Raw genomic sequence first — 19,035 nt, 5'->3', positions numbered from 1 at the left:
TCTGCCCCTCTTACCGGTCTTGCGGAATGGTTCGTTATTGTCAAACTTTTGTACAGTTCAATTTTCTGTGTTTTGGTTGTGTTTTTGTTACTAAAATTTTGTTATCTTTAAAATTGGTTGTTGGAGGAGGCACAATGTTTCTACCTACACCTCTATCTTGGCCAGAAATCCTGAATTTTCAAAATATATTGTACAACTAGGCTTCAAGTTAGTTGTCTTTAATAAACAGTGTACTTGACATTGTACTCTACATGAAAGAATCAATCCTAAAATAAAAAAGCTATTGGCAGTACTTGAATTTTTAGAATTTATTGTGAAAGGAATTTTATGTATCTCTGTTTATTAAACATCAATATACATACAAGCTCTTTACAAAAAAATTCCAGCCATTGTTAATATAATGAGAACAATTTGCATAACATCAGTGTAACCTAGTAGCCAAGGAGAATGTACTGGAATGTGCATGCGTGAACAATAACTACTTCACTGTACTAGTCAGTGGGGACAATAGACACCAATGAGTTAGCCTGTGTACTGTGTGGTCGATGTGTTCAGAATGACTGAGCAAGTAGAGCAAATGAATCTGCATCAAATTTTGTGTTAAGCTTGAACTTTTCTCCGCAGAAACTATTCAGATGATTCAAAAGGATTTTGAGGACAATGCAATAAGTGCAGCACAAATACAAGTGTGGCACAAATGCTTCAAAGATGTTCAAGAATCTGTCAAAAGTGATCCATGTTCTGGAAAGCCTGCAACAAGCAGAACACCTGGGAATGTTGAATGTGTATGGGCTATAATCAACAAAAATTGGTGACTGACAGTGTGAGAACTAGAAGCTGAGCTAGGGATTTCAAAAACTACTGTGTTCAAGATTTTGATACAGGGTCTTGGCATGAAATGTGTCATGCATGGCAAAACTTATTCCACAGCTTCTGCTATCAGAGCAGAATCAACACCATGCTGCAGTTGCTAATGACTTGATTTAAACCATTAACAATAAACCAGATTTCCTTAAGATCATAACCAGGAGATGAATCATGGGTCTATGGCTCTGATCCGGAAATGAAGTCATCCCAACGGAAATTACCTGGTTCTCCACACCTGAAAAAGGTGCAGCAAAGTCACAGCAAGATCAAGACCATATTAACTATGATTTTTTTTATTGGGAAGGTGTTGTCCATCATGAGTAGACCCATCCAGGCTAAACAATTAATAAGGAGTATTACCTCAATGTTCCTTCTCAGTTGAGTGATGCAATACAATGAAAACAGCCACTGGTATGGGCAACTGGTGATTGGTAGCTTTATCACAACAACCCACCCACTCATGCTTCCTGTCTTGTGTAGAGCTTTTTGCTGAAGTGTCAAATCACCCAGGTGACTCAGTTCCCCTACAGTTCAGATTTGGCAGCCTAGTGACTTCCAGTTTTTCCCAAAACTAGAATCACCTTTGTAAAGGAAGAGATTTTAGATGTTGATGAGGTTCAAGAAAATACGATGGGGCAGATGATAGCAATTCTGGCAAAGGATTTTGCCATGTTTTGAACAGTGGAAAAGACACTAGGAGAACTGTGTGAAGTCCCATGATGCCAGCTTTGTAAGGAACTGAGGCATCATTGTCCTAGGTACAATATTTGTTGTATCTTCATCAATAAATGTCTCTATTTTTCATATTAAATGCCTGGATACTTCCTGGACGGACTTCATATAGCAGAGATCAGTTTTGAGACTGTCACTGACAAATCTTCAAAAGTTAAGGCTTACAAAAAAAACTATACTTTTTAAAAATACATTAATGTAATTAAACAGTAGTAACCTATTGTTTCCATTTTTTGTTACTTTTTTGTTCATTTATACACAAAATGCCATAAAAGACAATTTTCGCTATGTTTCTTTTATGTCCATTATTATTTGTCTCACTCAATAATTGGAACTTAACATTGCCATGTAGTGGAAAGGGGTGTTAAAATTACCTGCTCTGACTCTCAAACATTAAGTATATCACTGCCTGTTCTTTCTCTCTAGAAACAGGGTACAGTGTTTTCCCCAGGATCTCAGCATGTGTTTCTTCATTCCAGGGAATTTTTCTCCTATTACTTATTGATTCATAGCTTGTCCATCTGTCCTTTCTTCTCTGTATGGAATGTCTCTTATTACAACATGATTCTGCAGCATATTCTTCAGATTACTTATGTCTGTTTTGAGAATTTCTGTCTCATTTTTTTCTGTATTTGGAGTTATTTCTTGAAGCTCATTTTCCAACTCCTTAATTCAAGTCTCAAATGACTATTATGCCCTCGAATTCTTCACTTAATTTATAATTCAAATTGTGATTTCCATAGTGCAAATTTGAAAGTTTACTGTCAGTAGTAGTAGCAGTATTACTATTATTTTATTTAAGGATTATTCTGTCCCTAGCAGTCATTTTCACTTGGCTTGTTTTGATTTCTGTATACATCTTCCTTTCTCTGGATGCTGTGCTTCCTTAGGTGGATAATCATTTTTTTCTACATTAGCTTTTTGTGGATTAATGTCTGGTTTTTGGTGTGTTGAAAACCCTGTACTTACTTGGAAGGCAAAAATGGCCTCTAGGCTACAAGCCAGCAGGGCGTCATTCCCCTACGGAAACAATTGGAAAAAGCCCATAGAGAGCTGGACTTTGAAGGCAAGGAATTCAGTAATACTGCTTAGCTCTATCTTGGACTTTCAGGAGTCAGGAGGACCAGTGAACTCCGGGCCTGACCTTTGGCCAGCTGCTTATTTGTACAGATTCCTTTTGATTCTAAAGAGGCAAGAAAGGTCTGGAGTTGGGAGTAGAGAGTGAAGTTATAGAATTCAGACTGCTCTGATCCAAGAAATACTTTTAAAAGAGAATTTTGTAATAGAAAAAGTAACTGTAGCTATGATGTACAGAAATAAATAGGTTACCAAGAATAGGATACATACATTCTATAGAGAGAGAAATACAATATATTATAGGAAGTAGGAACTGTTATCTTCACTCAGTCATAAAGATGTAAAGCTGAAAGGGACCTTAGAAATCACCTAATTTTTTCCTCATGTTGTATCCTCAGGACTTGGCACATAGGACTTCAATAGATATGGGATGAATGAAAGGATGCAAAACAGAATAAATGAATGAATGAATGAATGAATGAAGACTGCCCGAAACTATTTATATGACTGAGCAATACAGCTAAGGAACCACGCCTTCCCCTTCTGAAGGATGACTGGAAAACAAAGATAAACAACATTATATTTTGGGTTCTTAATACACAGATGGGTTAAGGAGATGGACATGTAAACAGATAACACAAATAATGTGATAAAAAGCCATCATAAATGAATTTGGGATCTGGGTGAAAATTTTGAGTTCCTGTGTCCTATTTTCCTGTTTCTTTCTCACTCCTCCCTGGCCAACCATTGGATCAAGTGGGTTATTGTTGGCGTGGACAAAGTTTCCTCATACCATGTGGGTTCATAAACTGTGTTTTTCTCTGCAGGGATAACCAACCTGACAGACCTGGGGCTCTGCTGTCCTGGGACTAGCTCATGTTTACACAAGAGGCCACCTATCACTCACAGCATAACTGATCTGTTTTAAACTTCAATTCTGCCTCACCTCCATCTCCTACCACCCAGAGAGGAAGGTGAGAAAGCTCTGAGGTAGGGGAGGGTGGCAAGAAAAAGAAAAGTGAACAAATGTGTAAATTACTCATGAGAGATTTTGTCCTTGATTCTTTAGTTTCTAGATCTAAAAGATGGCAAGTGGAAGTACACAGCACCCCGTTAGGACCTGCCTCCAAAACAAGAGCTGTGAAATCTGAGTCACACTAACAAGCTCCTCACGACTCCATGCTGCCCCCTGTGGCCACTGCTCAGGATAAATACCGCCCAAGGCAAAAGGAATCTCTAAATCTAGAAAGAAAACACCACAGGCTTTGTCAAAACAAGATTAACACATCTCACTTCACTCTCACTCTGCCAGTTGCCTAAACTGTTCATCCCATTATGTGGGTATTGAACAACTGGAGACAACTCTTTCTCAAAGCTGGATATAATGGAGACTTACCTGAGCAATGATACCAATGCAATACTGACTTCTCATGTCAGTTGCATTAATGAGAATTGCACAGAACTCTTTTTTTCTTTATTGTCCAAAAATTCTGGTATGAAATCTGGTATTGTTTTGAGCCAAACTCTGATCACCCAAACCTTCTTTCTGATGACTGATTATCATTTTTTCTTAACAGTCTAAAAATAGGTATCACTGTTTACAAAGCCCTTTGTTAGCAGTTGGCTTACCTTAATGAGTCCTTCTACCCTACTTAAGAATTGGAATGAGTGATGTTAGGGTTTCTCTGTTACCTAAAAATCTACAACATTGCTAGGAACCAGCAGATGTAGCTACTTGAAAAAAGCCAATACAATTCATTAGCAACACAAAGAAAGTTCTAGAGATTGCCAGCCAGAAAATGTACTGTGAGTATAGCAGGGTCAGGCATTCCCTTTCTCAGATCTGATCTGCTAAAAAATGAGGAAACCCTCCAGCTGTTGTCTTACCCCATTAATCTAGAGCAGGTACAAAAATTATTACAGGAACATGGACACAAACTTCTACCTGCCCCCAATAAATACCACTGATACAAACAAATTAAATCAGGGTATATGTGGTCTATTTAAAACCCTGGAGGTGTAACTGTTCTAAATCCTAATTACAACTCAGTTGGAAAGGTTCACATCACATCCCACTAAGCACCTCAACTGCAGTAAAGCTCACAGGGATATGCAGTTATGTTCATTTATCTCAAATTAAACCTGTTTCTCGTGAGTCCCACCGGAATCACAACCCGAGACCTGTTTTTGCGAACCCATCGAAGACCTCAAACTCCTCTTCAAGAAACAAAAACCTGTTGTAGATAAGTAATAGAATAGCTGGGGTTTTAAAAAAATATTTATTTTTACAGAGAGAGGAAGGGAAGGAGAAAGACAGGTAGTGAAACATCACTGTGTGGTTGCCTCACACACACCTTCTACTGGGGACCCGGCCCGTAACTCAGGCATGTACCCTGACTGGGAATTGAACCAGCAACCCTTTGGTTCAGAGGCTGGCACTCAATTCATTGAGCCATACCAGCCAGGGCTAATAGCTGGGCTTTGATACAATTCTCTTTTTCAAATTTCTGACACTCTTTCTAATGGCCTGTCTCTACACTCAACCTCCTCCCACCGGAAAGAAATTTTTTGTCCCTGCTGGATTTAACCCTGATCAGATAAAGTCCTACGTTCTCCACTCCACTGACCTTCTTGTCAAATTTGTCACCTCTATGCTATAATTCCATGTCAAGAGGATGACACTTAAGAAATTTCAACCCATCTGTACTTTAAAATAGCAGCCAATGGCCTCTCTGGTCTGGTCTCAGATCCCGTTCCCTTGCTCCCCTTAGATCAAACAGGGAGAGACTTCCATACCCTATATAGGCATGGACCACATACTTTGTCAGCAGGAAGAAGTCACTGAAGGCAAATCATTTTCCCTAATCTACCCTAAAAGACTTTAGGGATAGAAGTCAATAAGGGGGAAATGAAGCAGGATAGTAAAAAGCCAGAGAAATTCCTTGACAAGTAGAATGAGAGAAACTAAGACAAAAATAATTAAACAAGGCCCAATAATTTGAGCAATTTACAGCCGGCTAATGAATCACAGGGTTTTATCTTCCCTAATCAAGGACACTTAGGAACAAATGGTTTATACATTCACATCTTCCTGGGACAGACCAGCTTTGATCCCAGTCCATCTTCAATGATATTCTTGATGACATTCTTTGAAAATAAAACTAAACAGAAAATAAACCCTGACCCCTCTTTATGCACATATTGATGAATCAGCACGTTGAAGGACATACCTAAAAAGCTAATGAATATCCTGTAAAGACCTCCCCTAGAATTCTGGCTACAAATAGGTAAAAAGCCTCAAGACAAAGGACCTACAGCTCATTGTCACTAGAACACACCCACAACTTGTATCTCTGCTAAACTCTAAGGGTCTCCATAAGACCTGCAACGAGAGGAGAAGTAGCCAGTGACAGCTTATCTCATGCTTACCCCCTGAGCTGCCTCCTTTTTCTCTGACTTTCTAGTGAACCAAAAGCAACCCTGCCTAAGCTCACTTTTTTCCTATACTTTAAGCCCTTTGTTTCACTGTCCCCAGATTTAATCAACATTCTCTCAAAATCACTTGGACTCATATTGTGAAATTTTTTCTGCATGGAGTCAAGAATCCACATACTATCAGCAGACTCCACTCCAGCATGGTCCTCATCTGGTAACAGTGAAGTCTCAAGGCTTAACTAATCTCAGTGTATGTTCCCACTCACCCACCTTTCCTTCAGACACAACTCAGACAAACTTTGTGTTAAATTCTGGATTTTCTGAGTCAACAAGGTAATAAAAGGCATGAATAGCAGTGCATAAAACCAACATTCTATAAATTACTTACATTTGGTTTCAAATATTTAAAAATGCATTAACAAAAACATACAACTACTTAATTCTTAAAGTATAAACACTAATTTCATTAAGTAAAAGAGTAGAGTATGTTGATGCCTTTAGGACACAGTGAAGGTAGCAGTGGCAGGTGGGGAAATGGGAGAGGAGACAGGGTTGAGAGGGATTATGCATGGTCCTAGCCTACCTCTGCAGACCCAGCCAATGAGGCCAGACTGGTGTACCCAGCTATGGAATGATGAATGGAAATTTTTCCTCTTGCTAATCCTCTTGATTTAAACTTTCAGGGCACCCCCAGCTTTGCTGAATATACAGTATTTTAGACTGATTGAGAGAAATGTTGGTGGCTTCAACATAAATGTTTTCCTTTAGATTTTGAAATATTTGGACATTACACTTTACTATCTACTAAGACATTATAAATCACTTCCTAGTCTTGAGCTACCTGTCCCGCTTCTTTTTCATCATTGTAGGTGTGGCCATCTCATGTTGATCCTCAGATGATTCTTTATGTTCAGGCTCAGGATTAGGTACTGTTTCTTCCCAGGGAGGTTCTTGTTTATTGCCTTGAGATATAACTAGAATATAGCTTAGGCCACTTGTCATTAAAGAAACAAAATCTTCAAATTCAGGCTACAAAATAAAGTGATAAACTGTTCAGTTTCCTGAAATGGATAGACTAACATGGCAGCTACTACCTAAGTTAAATGGCATCTTCCCCATTATACTCAGTAAACAAGGGTATGGTATCCTTATAAAGCTCCTGTTAACAAACATATCTGTCAAGGATAAAAGTCCACAGCTAGCATGGATTGACCTTAAAGATAGTCTAATAACTATTCTCAAGCTTTAGGATGTTTCCAAATGATCTGAAGAGCTTGTTAAAACACCAGTTTCTGGAGTCTGGTCCCACAGTTTATGATTCAGTAGATTTAGAGGGGCCTTGGATTTGGATTTTCACAAAAGCTCCGAGGTGATGCTGATGTTGCCAGACCAACCCTTTCCTGGGGCCAAGAGAGATGATTTGAGTGGTGCAACTAGTTTACAAAGTGCTGTTAAGTAGAACTTTCTGAAATGACAAACGTGTTTTGTGCTCCTTAACATATGTAGCCACATGCAGCTACTGAGCACTTGAAATGTGACTAGCGAAAATGACACTGAATTTTTATTTAATTTTAAAGACTCTACATTAAAATGGACACAAGTAGCTTAATGGCCACCTATTGGACAGTACATTTGTACAAGCTTTGTCTCCTGACCCCCAAGCCAGTACCCTCTCCCATATACAGTGCTGCCTTTATCATATTCCCCCAGGAAAGAAAGAATTTCAAAAATAGCTTAAAAGAAAGGCCTTTGAGTACAGAAAGAATTAAAGCTTTCTTATAAAATGTATGACAAGGAAACTTCGACCGAGGATAAAAATCTATAGGAAGTGCCTAGATATTAACTTCCAGGGCTAATGCAGGGAGTCTTAAAGGACATAACACAATAAGGTCTTCACACCAAAAGAACACAATCAGATCATTCATTCACTTTTGCTTGACTGCTCTTATTTCTACTAGAGATTTCTCCTGAGTCACTGTCTTTGGTATTACCATGATATAAACATCAACAGTGACACTGGGAGGTTATTTGGTTGGTCATACTTATTCACTTGTTTTTCTATAATAAAGATCTAAAACTTATAAGAATCTATTGTATTTGAAAACACAGTGGCTTTTTTTTAAACTTTCTTACCTGGTCAGCTATTTGACTATAGAAGTCCCTTACTTGCTTTTTAGTGAGCACTCTCCTATCTTCTGCTTCTATGACAAATCCTCCTTTGATAATCTTCAATGAGAGAGTATGGTCAGATCCAGACATTACGGGACCACATACAAAACAAGTCAAAAAGATTTGTTCCCTAGGCTTAACACACTACCCAGATTTCAATGTATTTCTTGTAAGAACCTCAGCACAATTTGTTGGGCACTAGATTTGAAGAGGCTCAAAAATATATAAACCAAGAAACCCCACAATATTTATATTATTTGAGTTGCCTCAAGATGTTAAAAAATTAACTGAATTCCCAAAAAAGATATCATAGATTTCTGAATCAATCATAAAAATCATAAATCTATAAGCCCTTTTTTATAGCCTATTTTCAAAATCATTTTAACTCTTCTAAGGCTTTACTTTGTTAAGGTTATAACTTATAATCTATTATACGTTCCTCTTAGCAACAAAAATTATGGAAATTATAGGAGAGGAGAGAATTTAATATTTAGATGCTTTACTTGTCTTAAAAAAATTTTATGAAAAATTCAACTTGCATGTCATTCAAGTATAATAAAATGTAACAGGTAGAAGTTTTGAAGTCAATATAACAAGTCCAATGAGTTATTAAACAATTAAATGTAAGCGTTGCCTTGATTTAAAGTAATTTAGTATTACATTAAATGTTACCAATAATTTGAGCTCAATTTTGTTTGGGAGTACCCAGCATCAATTACCTCTGCTTCTATCATGTGAGCAAGCCCTGAACTGGTTCCAGGGGCTTGTGTGATATTGCAGAGCATCTTAGTGACCTCTCTCCCGATATTCCCATTTGAAAAATTTCTAAATATCACATCATGCCTGTTAAGTTACTAAGTGTCTGACAAAAGAAGATAATATCCAAGCGACAATGAAACTTGATAGCTTCTCCTTTACTACAGTTGAAAAATGCAGTGTGTTCATTTTCTTTTTATTCAAAACACTGAAAAAATGTTATGTAGCCTTTTATTGTATTCCAAAGAGGAAATGCATTTAATAGATATTCATAATTTATATTTCTGAAATGTCATTTAGTATGTCAAAACAAAAAAAACATGATTAATAGTATTTCCTCAAGTAAAGAATGAAGTGAAAATCTTCTCTATTACAGTTATTAATAACTATATTGAAATAAGAAAGAATAAACCATCGGTATATGATATTATTTTTAAAAACTTTAAAAAGTATAAGCAATATATGGGGTCTGGGATATGGTCTGGTGTTCCCCTATTCCATGTATCTGGAACATGGAATAGGAACACCTATTCCACTAGAATCTGGAAAAGAGGGGGCGGGAGCTATACTTAGAGAGTGATATTAATTAAATCAACTGGTAATTGGAGAGAGACAATGTTTACCTTGACTCATGGACCATAATCAATGATAATTCCACTATACCTAAAGAAAGAATGCATGATGGGAACTTCACCAAAGAGATATCAACCCCTCCTGACATAGCTCCCTAAATGATATCTACAATGCATGAAACATTCTTTCAAATTTCTATATAATTTTGTTGTTTCAACACAAAGTCATTGTTCAGGGGTCAGCAAACTATAGCCTGCAGTCAAAATCTGGCCCAATGTCTATTTTTGGAAATGAAGTTTATTGGAACATAGTCATGCCCATTTGTTTACATAGTGCCTAAAGATGATTTCTCCATACAATTTCAGACGTAAGCAGTTGTGACAGAGATCATATGTCCCACAAACATGAAAGTAGTTGCCAAATGGTTCTTTATAGAAAATGTCTGCTGAGATCTTTTTGAAGATGGCGGTGAGGTAGGTGGGTGCAGAGCCCACTGCCCCCTGCATACAGGTGGAACACCTAGACAATCTTCTGAGGAACAGAGTGAACAGCCAAAGGTATCCCAGCATATATGATTGTTGGAGGCCAAAATTATAGAGAACATTGAAAAACAGACTGTAAGAAGATTGCTTTAGAACAGTAAGGTCCCTGGGACCAGTGTGGGTCTAGGGCTGCTGCAGTCCCCGGCCCAGCACCTGCCGGCACCAGCCACAGGATCCTTGGAAGAGAGCCAGGTCAATGGTTCCCTCCCCTACAGAAAAGGGAGGATAAAGTGGCACCAGGATAGACCTGGATAATTGAAGTCACTGGGGGTAATAATGATGAAGTGGGAGACACACAGAGGCAGTGTTCACCCACTGAGTCTATGGACGCTGGCTGTGTCATTACTAGAGAAACTGGGGAGCCAGGTGACACCTGGAGAAGAGAGGAGTTGGGCCATGACAGAGTCTGACCCAGACAGCCTCCAGTCTGGTTGGAAAGTTGGCCTGTGTGAGAGGCCAGGGGCTTGTTAGGAGAAGCAGGCTTGAACAGAAGAATTTTGTTTTCAGAAAGGCTCTCAGTTGCTGGTTGGGGAACTCGCCCATGGTGACCACACCCACACCTCTGCCACCACAACTCAGGCCATGACCCTGTCCCCACGCCTCAGCAACAGAGGTTGCACCCCCACTAACTCGGCAGACTTGGCTGTGCATATGCCCCCACCCCCCCACCCCCGGCCAGGCTGACTTGATAAGAGGAAGGAGGAGGTGCTCCCACAAAAGAGAGCAGGGCTCAGGGCGTTAGCAGTCCCCAGAAAGACTTAACTCAGTGGGGGAGCTGAACTACCCTGAAGAGACTTTGAGAGTGCCTAGCACTAGGACAGCAAAAAGCAAGAAGGTGGTGTGTGAGTTGCCCCTAATTAGTGTACCTCAAGAATAACTGGTGAACTAAAGGTGCCAGCCTGAAACAGATGGGCAGTGGGGGCCTGGCAGTGAACTGAGGAACTGAGCTAGAGGGTAGGCAACTGTGAATATTGAGGCCCAGACCTGGCCCCCATGCTCACAAAACCATAGGAAGGGAGAAAAATCTCAGCCCATGCCCCCTCTGCCTGAAGGTCTTCCCGGCTGCCCACAGGCAGGAAGGCCCACAGAACTCACTTAGCCAGTTTAAAGTCAGCAGGAGGCTGTTTTTTATCCCCAAGTGAGACAATAATACCTGGAACTGTGAAAGGACCAGAGTGAGACCCAAAGAGGGATCATAAGGTCAACAACTGAGAAACCAAGACAAATTTCACTTTGCTACTCCAGAGAACTTGCATGTTATTGTTTATTTGTTATTATTTTTTTTTTACTTTTTATTTTATTAGTAATTTTATTGTTCTTTCTGTTTAGTTTTTTCATTTTATTTGTTGTTTAATTGCATTGTTTGACTGGTTTTCCTTGGTTCTCTCTGTCATAGTGTATTTTAATTTTCCTTCTTTTACTTCACTTGTGTTTCAATAGCACACCACTATAGGTCATGTACTTCCTATTCTTGTTATTCAGATAACATTGTTTCTGTAATATGATTGCTGTTCCAGTATTGTAAATAATTGTTGTTCCGTATCATTGTAAATACTACACAGCAACCCCCACCCCTCACAGATCTTAACCCTTTTCACTATCTTCCAGACTTTATTACTATTGTTAATTCTATTGTCTCAAACACTACACCTACTTTCTGTCCTCTACTATCACTATATCTCCTAATCTGATCTCCCATAAGCTCTCTGTTTTCTAGACTCAACTCACAAAATTTCTCCCTTCTTATAAGAGTCTTATCTCTTTTCCACACTTTCTAAAAAGTGGCTAGTTAGGTGAAATATCAGATAACATAATACTTATCCAAAAGATTTCCTATCTCTTCTCCATGTGTTGGTACTTTAAATCCCATAGAACACACTCCCACTGTCTTAATCCATTTTGCCTTCCCCCTCCAACTGATCACCTAAAAGACTAGGTGGGAGTTGTGAACACCAGTATACCTGCTGGAAGAGGAAACCCACCAACAAAGGAACCACCAACAGGTAATAAAGGAAGAAGGTGGAGGAGCGAGAGAAAACCAACACTAACCACCACCCAGGACCAATCTGGAATTGCAACTAAATGCTAGAGAAATTATCCAAAACAAAAAACTGAATAATAGTGAAAAAGAAGCCTCATAATGTTGGACAGACAGAAGAACCAGCTTTGACACAACCTGTCCGCACCTGCACAACAGAATATAAGACATGGTGGGCAAAGTGAACATCAGTTAATCAGCTGGAGGGAAGGACCCACCAAAAAAAGACCCAGCAACAATCAAAACCCAAATACATCCAAAGAGCCAACATAAATGACAGCCCAAGACCAGCAAGTTCAGGAGATCGAGGAGACTGCACCACTAAACCTCACAGGTCTACTACCATAGAAGTTCACACCATAAACCCAGGGAAACAGAACAGATCAATTTAAGAAGCAGAGCCTAACACAAGGAGTCTCACAAACAATGGGAAGAAAAAGAAACAATCCCCAAATGAAAGGAAAGGAGAAAGCCTCAGAAAGAATGCTAAATGAAATAGAGGCAAGTGAACTATCAGAAACTGTGTTCAAATCAGTGGTTATCAGGAAGCTCAATGAGCTCACTGAGAATTAACAAAAACTACAGGGAAACTACAGTGAATTCACTGCAAACTATATCAGCATGAAAAGGGAATTAGAAACTATCCACTGGGGCCAAAAAGAAATGAAGAACACAATTTCTGAATTGAACAGTAGAAGGAATCAAAAGCTGAATAGATGAAGCAAAAAAATCGAATCAGTGAGCTGGAGGACAAAGAAGAAAAAAAAATCCAGGAAGAGTAAGAAAAGAAAAAAAAACACTAAGAAAGAAGAAAGAGGTGCTAAGGGAATTGCAGGACAACATGAAACATAAAAATATCCATATAGTAAGGAACAAGAGGGAGAAGAAGAGCAAGGGATAGAAAACTTGTTTGAAAAAGTCATGATGGAAAACTTTCCTAATTTGATGAGAGAAACAGTCACACAAATCCAGGAAACACAGAGAGTCCCAATCAAGAGGAACCCAAAGAGGACCACTTCAAGATACATCATAATTAAAATGGCAAAATTCCAAGACAAAAGGAGAATCTTAAAGGCAGCAAGAAAGAAACAGGAAGTAACACACAAGGGAGTCCCAATAAGACTAACAGCTGACTTCTCACTGGAAATGCTCCAAGCCAGAAAAAAATAGAAATAAATATTCCAAGTAATGAAAACCAAGAGCCTGAAACCAAGACTTCTTTAATTGAGCAAGGTTCTCAATTAAAGTGGAAAGCCAAATAAGAAGTTTCACATGCAAAAGAAGGTGTAAAGAATACACCTTGTCCAAACCAGCGCTGTAAGAGATGCTAAAGGTTCTGCTCTAATAAAGGAAAGAAAAAGAGGAAGAAAGAGAAACACAGGTACAAAAGAAGTAAAATGGCAATGAATAACTACCCATCAATAATGGCCTTAAACATAAATGGATTAAATGCTCCAATCAAAAGACATAAAATAGATGAATGGGTAAGAAATTATGACCCACACGTATGCTGCCTATAAGAGACCCACCTCAGTACAAAAGACCTACGCAGACTGAAAGTGAAGGTCTAGAATCAAATATTTCAAGCAAATGGACAGGAAAAAAAGCTGGGGGAGCAATACTCATAACAGACAAAATAGACTTCAAAACAAGAGCCATACAATGAGACCAAGAATGTCACTTCATAATATTCAAGGAAAGAACCAACCAAGAAGACATAAACACTGTAAACATGCACAACCAACATAGAAGCACCCAAATATATAAGGAAATACTTGGAGGACTTCAAGAAAGATATTGTCAGCAACACAATTATAATAGGGGATTTCAACACACCACTGTCAAAACTGGATACATCTTCCAAACAAAATATCAACTAAGATATTGTGGCATTGAACAATGCCTTACATTAAATGGAATTAACTGATATATATAGAAACTTTCATATCAAAGAAGCAAAACAAACATTCTTTTCAAGTGCACATAGAATATTTTCAAAGATAGACCACATGATAGGACACAAAACAAGCACCAACAAATTCAAGAAAACTGAAATCATATCAAGCATTTTCCCATACAACAAGGGACTGAAACTAGAAACCAACCTCAAGGAAAAAAATTCTAAAACACTCAAACTCATGGAGATTGAATAACATGCTATTAAACAATGGATGGGTCAAGAATGAGATCAAAGAAGAAATCAAAAGTTTCTGGAAACAAGTGAAAATAAACTCAAAACAATCCAAAACTTATGGGACAGAGTGAAGGCAATCCTGAGAGGAAAGTTCATAGCAATACAGGTCTACCTAAAAAAGATAGAAACATTTCAAATAAACAACCTACCCCTATACCTCTGAGAACTGGAAGAACAACAAAGACAACCCAGAGCAAGTACAAGGAAGGAAATAATCAAGATCAGAGAAGAATTAAATGATGTAAAAACTAAAAACACAATTCTAAGAATCAATGAATCCAGGAGCTGGTTCTTGGAAAGATAAACAAAATTGACAAGCCTTTAAGCAGACTCATCAAGAAAAAAAGAGAGAGGACACAAATAGATACAGTCAGAAATGAAAGAGGAGAGATTACAACTGAGGACACAGAAATACAAAGGATTGTAAGCAATTACTACAAGGAACTATATGCCAAAAATTTTGAAAACCTAGGTGAAATGGACAAATTTCTAGATAAATATAACCTATCAAAACTGGATGAAGAAGAAGCAGAAAGGCTGAACAGACCAATAACAGCTGACAAAATTGAAGCAGTATTCAAAAACCTCCCGAGGCTTTCAAGATGGCGGTGGACTAGGATGGAGTAGATACCAGTTCCTAGTACAAAAGAGACAGAAATCTATCCGATCGGAGGAGGTGAGGCCAGCAAGCCAGCAGTTGCCAAGCATATATGAAAATAAGAGACCAGAAACCTCATCAGTCACGGAGGAGCCAGACAGTAGGGAGACAGCAGCGGTACAGTAGTCTCTGGGACGGAGCAGGAAGAAACAGCCGGTGCAGGGTAGGGGAAACAGCACCCTGTGGCGAGAGCCCAGCGGCTCCTGGGGCAGCCTTCAGCGCCCCGGAGGGCTCCCTCCCTGGGATTTTTCTGCCGGGCAGGCCAAGTGGCCCAGGCAAAGAGGTGTGGAAGAAATTTCAGCCTGCGCGCAATCTGGGGAACTAGTCGCTCCACACGCAGTGTGTCTGGGCGGGTGCCTAAGGGCACCTAGGCCAACATTCAGCGCCCGGAAAGCTCCCTCCCTAGGATTTTTGGGCCAGGGACCTGCCAAGTGGACCAACCAGAGGGGAGCAGAGGTGATTTCAGTCTGTGCATAGCTCGGAGGTTCAGTGCCTGGTGGGAACTGTGTCTGGGAGAGTGCCTAAAGGTGCCTGGGACAGCGTTCAGAGCCCCGAAGGCTCCCTCCCTGGAATTTTTCTGCCAGGCAGGCCCAGTGGCCCAGGCAAAGAGGTGTGGAAGAAACTTCAGCCTGCGCGCAAGTTGGGGAACTAGTCGCTCCACACGCAGTGTGTCTGGGCAAGTGCCTGAGGGCGCCTAGGCCAACGTTCAGTGCCCAGAAAGCTCCCTCCCTAGGATTTTTGGGCCCGGACTGGCCAAGAGACCCAACCAGAGGGGAGCAGAGGAGATTTCAGACTGCACACAGTTCTGGGTCCAGCACCCGACGTGGTGCTGCTACATCCCTAGGGTTTTTTTTTTTTTTTTTTTTGCCAGAGGTTGGCCAGGGGACCCAGACAAACACAGGAGCAGAAGGGATACACACCACGCACGTAGCGTGCCATGACGAGCACACAGAGTTTCTAGGTCTGCGCCCAGTCCTCATATCGGCTCCCGGCTTCCAGTCTACCCCCCTCAGACTATCTGGAAGCCCCGGGACGCTGAGGGGTCCTGGGAAAAGAGCTGAGACCCTCAACCCCCTCCCTTTCTGGCCAAGCAAGGTGGGGGGCCAGGAGAGACTTGTTTGATAGAGTTTACAGAGAGGGTGCGGAGGACAAAGGGCCCCAACCAAAGACTCTGTGGTTGCCAGCCCAGGAGAACTCAGAGGTGCAGCCTGGGGCTCTGAATCCAGTAGACTCGGCAGCCTGCTCTGCTTCACACCCAGCTTGGCAGCGAGCCCAGGATTGGGCAGAGGGTCTGGGGCCTCCCAACTGAACGGAGGCAGGCCTGTGCTCAATCCCGAGGGAACCAGTCAACTAGGCCAGTGCAGGTGCCTGCAAATACAGCAAACCAGACTATGGCAGTAACCCCTGGGAGGGGAGTGCTGTGAGAAAGTCCTAGTTCCCCATTGTAGGGAGCTGGGGGAGAGGCGCCAAGTGTCTAGATCCTGAGAGGGGCTGGCTGAAAAAAATCACAACAATGGACCCTCAGCCAACTGCAACCAGAAAAACCGGTTCGGCTAGTTTGAAGCCAACAAGTGACATTCCTTTTTCTGAGGTTGTTTTTGAGAGATTATTTTGGTGCGTTTTTTGTTTTTTTACTTTATTTTATTTTTATTCTTTCTTTTTTTTTTAATTTACCTTTCTTCCTTCTCCATTCCTTTTCTTTATCTTTTTGCTTTTTTAAAGTAATCTGTTATTTCTTTTAAACTTTATTACTGTTTCATCTTTCCATACTTTTGTCCTCTTTTCCCGGATTTTCTGTTTTATTTCTTTTTTCTTTTCTTTCTAAACTTATTGCTCTTTCTTCCATTCCCCTACCATTTTTTTCTTTCTTCCTTTTATTTCTTTCCTTATCATTTCTTTCTTTTACCCACAAGAGTCACAATCAACTTGAAAATATAAAAAGACCAGAGCTGGACCCATAGAAGAGGCCTCCCAATAGTAGAGTCAGAGAGACAAATTGCACATTGTTGTAGGAGAGAAGCCACAAGTTGCTGCATATTTGAGTAGGTGGAAGCAGAGAACAACAGGATAACCAAAAGAGGCTGCACCATTGAAATTCACAGGCATTCCACCACAAAAGTTCATACCATAAACCCAGGGTGTCAAAACAGATTAATCTAAGAAGCTGAGGCTAACAAGAAGAGTCTCACAAACAATGGGAAAACAAAGAAACAATCCCCAAATGAAAGGAAAGGAGGAATCCTCAGAAACAATGTTAGATGAAATAGAGGCAAGTCAACTATCAGATACTGAATTCAAAGCACTGGTTATCAGGAAGTTCAAAGAGCTCACAAACAGCTACCAGAAACTACAGGGAAGCTACAATGATCTCACGGTGAACTATATCAACATGAAAAAGGAAAAGGAAATTATTAGCAAGGGCCAAGAGGAAATGAAGAATACAATTTCTGAATTAAAAACCACAGTGGAAAGCATTAAAAATAGGGTGGATGAAACAGAAGATCGGATTAGTGAGTTGGAGGACAAAGTAGAAAGCATCTCACAGAAAGAACAGGAAAGGGAAAAGAGGCTCAGAAAGAATGAAGAGGGATTAAGAGAAATGCAAGACAATATGAAACGTAATAATATCCGAATAATAGGAATACCAGAAGGAGAAGAAAAAGAACAAGGGATAGAAAACATATTTGAAAGAGTAATGAAAGAAAATTTCCCTAATTTGATAAAAGAAAAAGTCACACAAATCCAGGAATCACACAGAGTCCCATTCAAGAGGAACCCAAAGAGGCCCACTTCAAGACACATCATCATTAAAATGGCAAAATTCCAAGACAAACAGAGAATCTTAAAGGCAGCAAGGGAGAAAAAAGAAATAACATACAAGGGCATCCCAATAAGGTTAGCCACTGACTTCTCAATGGAAACACTCCAAGCAAGAAGAGATTGGCAAGAAATATTCCAAGTAATGAGAAACAGAGGACTACAACCAAGGCTACTTTACCCAGCAAGGCTCTCAATCAAGATAGAAGGCCAAATAAAGAGCTTCCAAAACAAAAGAAGTCTAAAAGAATTTGCTGCCACCAAGCCAGCTCTACAAGAAATACTAAAAGGTCTGCTTTAAGGAAAGGAAGGAAAAGAGACAGACAGAGAGGAACACAGGTACAAAAATGGCAATGAATAAGTACCTATCAATAATAACCTTAAATGTAAATGGATTAAATGCTCCAATCAAAAGACACAGAATAGCTCAATGGATAAGAAAGTATGACCCACACATATGCTGCCTACAAGAGACCCACCTCAGGACAAAAGACCATCACAGACTAAAAGTGAAAGGCTGGATACAAATTTTCCAAGCAAATGGACAAGAAAAAAAAGCTGGGTTAGCAATTCTCATATCAGACAAAATAGACTTCAAAAAAAGAGCCATAAAGAGTGACCCAGAAGGTCACTTCATAATACTCAAGGGAAGAATCCACCAAGAAGACATTAACATCATAAATATATATGCACCCAACATAGGAGCACCAAAATATATAAGGAAAATCTTAGAGGAATTCAAGAAAGATATAGACAGCAACACAATTATAGTGGGGGGATTTTAACACCCCACTATCAAAAATGGACAGATCTTCCAAACAAAATATCAACAAAGACATTGCGGCATTAAACAACACCCTTGATGAAATGGACCTAACTGATATATACAGAGCTCTTCACCCCAAAGAAGCTAAATACACATTCTTTTTAAATGCACATGGAACATTCTCAAAGATAGACCACATGATAGGGCACAAAACAAGCCTCAACAAATTCAAGAATATTGAAATCATACCAAGCATTTTCTCTGACCATAAGGGACTGAAACTGGAAACCAACCCCAAAGGAAAAAACCCAAAACACCCAAAATCATGGAGACTGAACGGTATGCTATTAAACAATGAATGGGTCAAGAATGAAATTAGGGAAGAAATCAAAAAGTTTCTGGAAACAAATG

General features: G+C 39.8%; 1 protein-coding gene across 1 annotated transcript in view; it reads right to left on the bottom strand.

Annotated features, from left to right (window-relative positions):
• The window catches only part of NME8 (NME/NM23 family member 8), a 60,101-nt gene that overhangs the window by 15,050 nt on the left and 26,016 nt on the right, over positions 1-19,035 (bottom strand). Inside the window, exons 9-10 of the mRNA XM_053655118.1 lie at positions 8,245-8,337; positions 6,953-7,140 (exon numbers count right to left, since the gene is read on the bottom strand). Coding sequence (XP_053511093.1) covers positions 6,953-7,140; positions 8,245-8,337 — 281 coding nt within the window. The remainder of the gene's footprint in view (positions 1-6,952; positions 7,141-8,244; positions 8,338-19,035) is intronic.

This window comes from Artibeus jamaicensis, unplaced genomic scaffold, assembly GCF_021234435.1.
Source record: "Artibeus jamaicensis isolate MK-2021 breed Jamaican fruit bat unplaced genomic scaffold, CSHL_Jam_final contig_924, whole genome shotgun sequence".
NCBI classification, from domain to species: domain Eukaryota; kingdom Metazoa; phylum Chordata; class Mammalia; order Chiroptera; family Phyllostomidae; genus Artibeus; species Artibeus jamaicensis.
The sequence above is the reverse complement of the archived record's forward strand: the minus strand, read 5'-3'. Positions and strand labels throughout refer to the sequence as shown.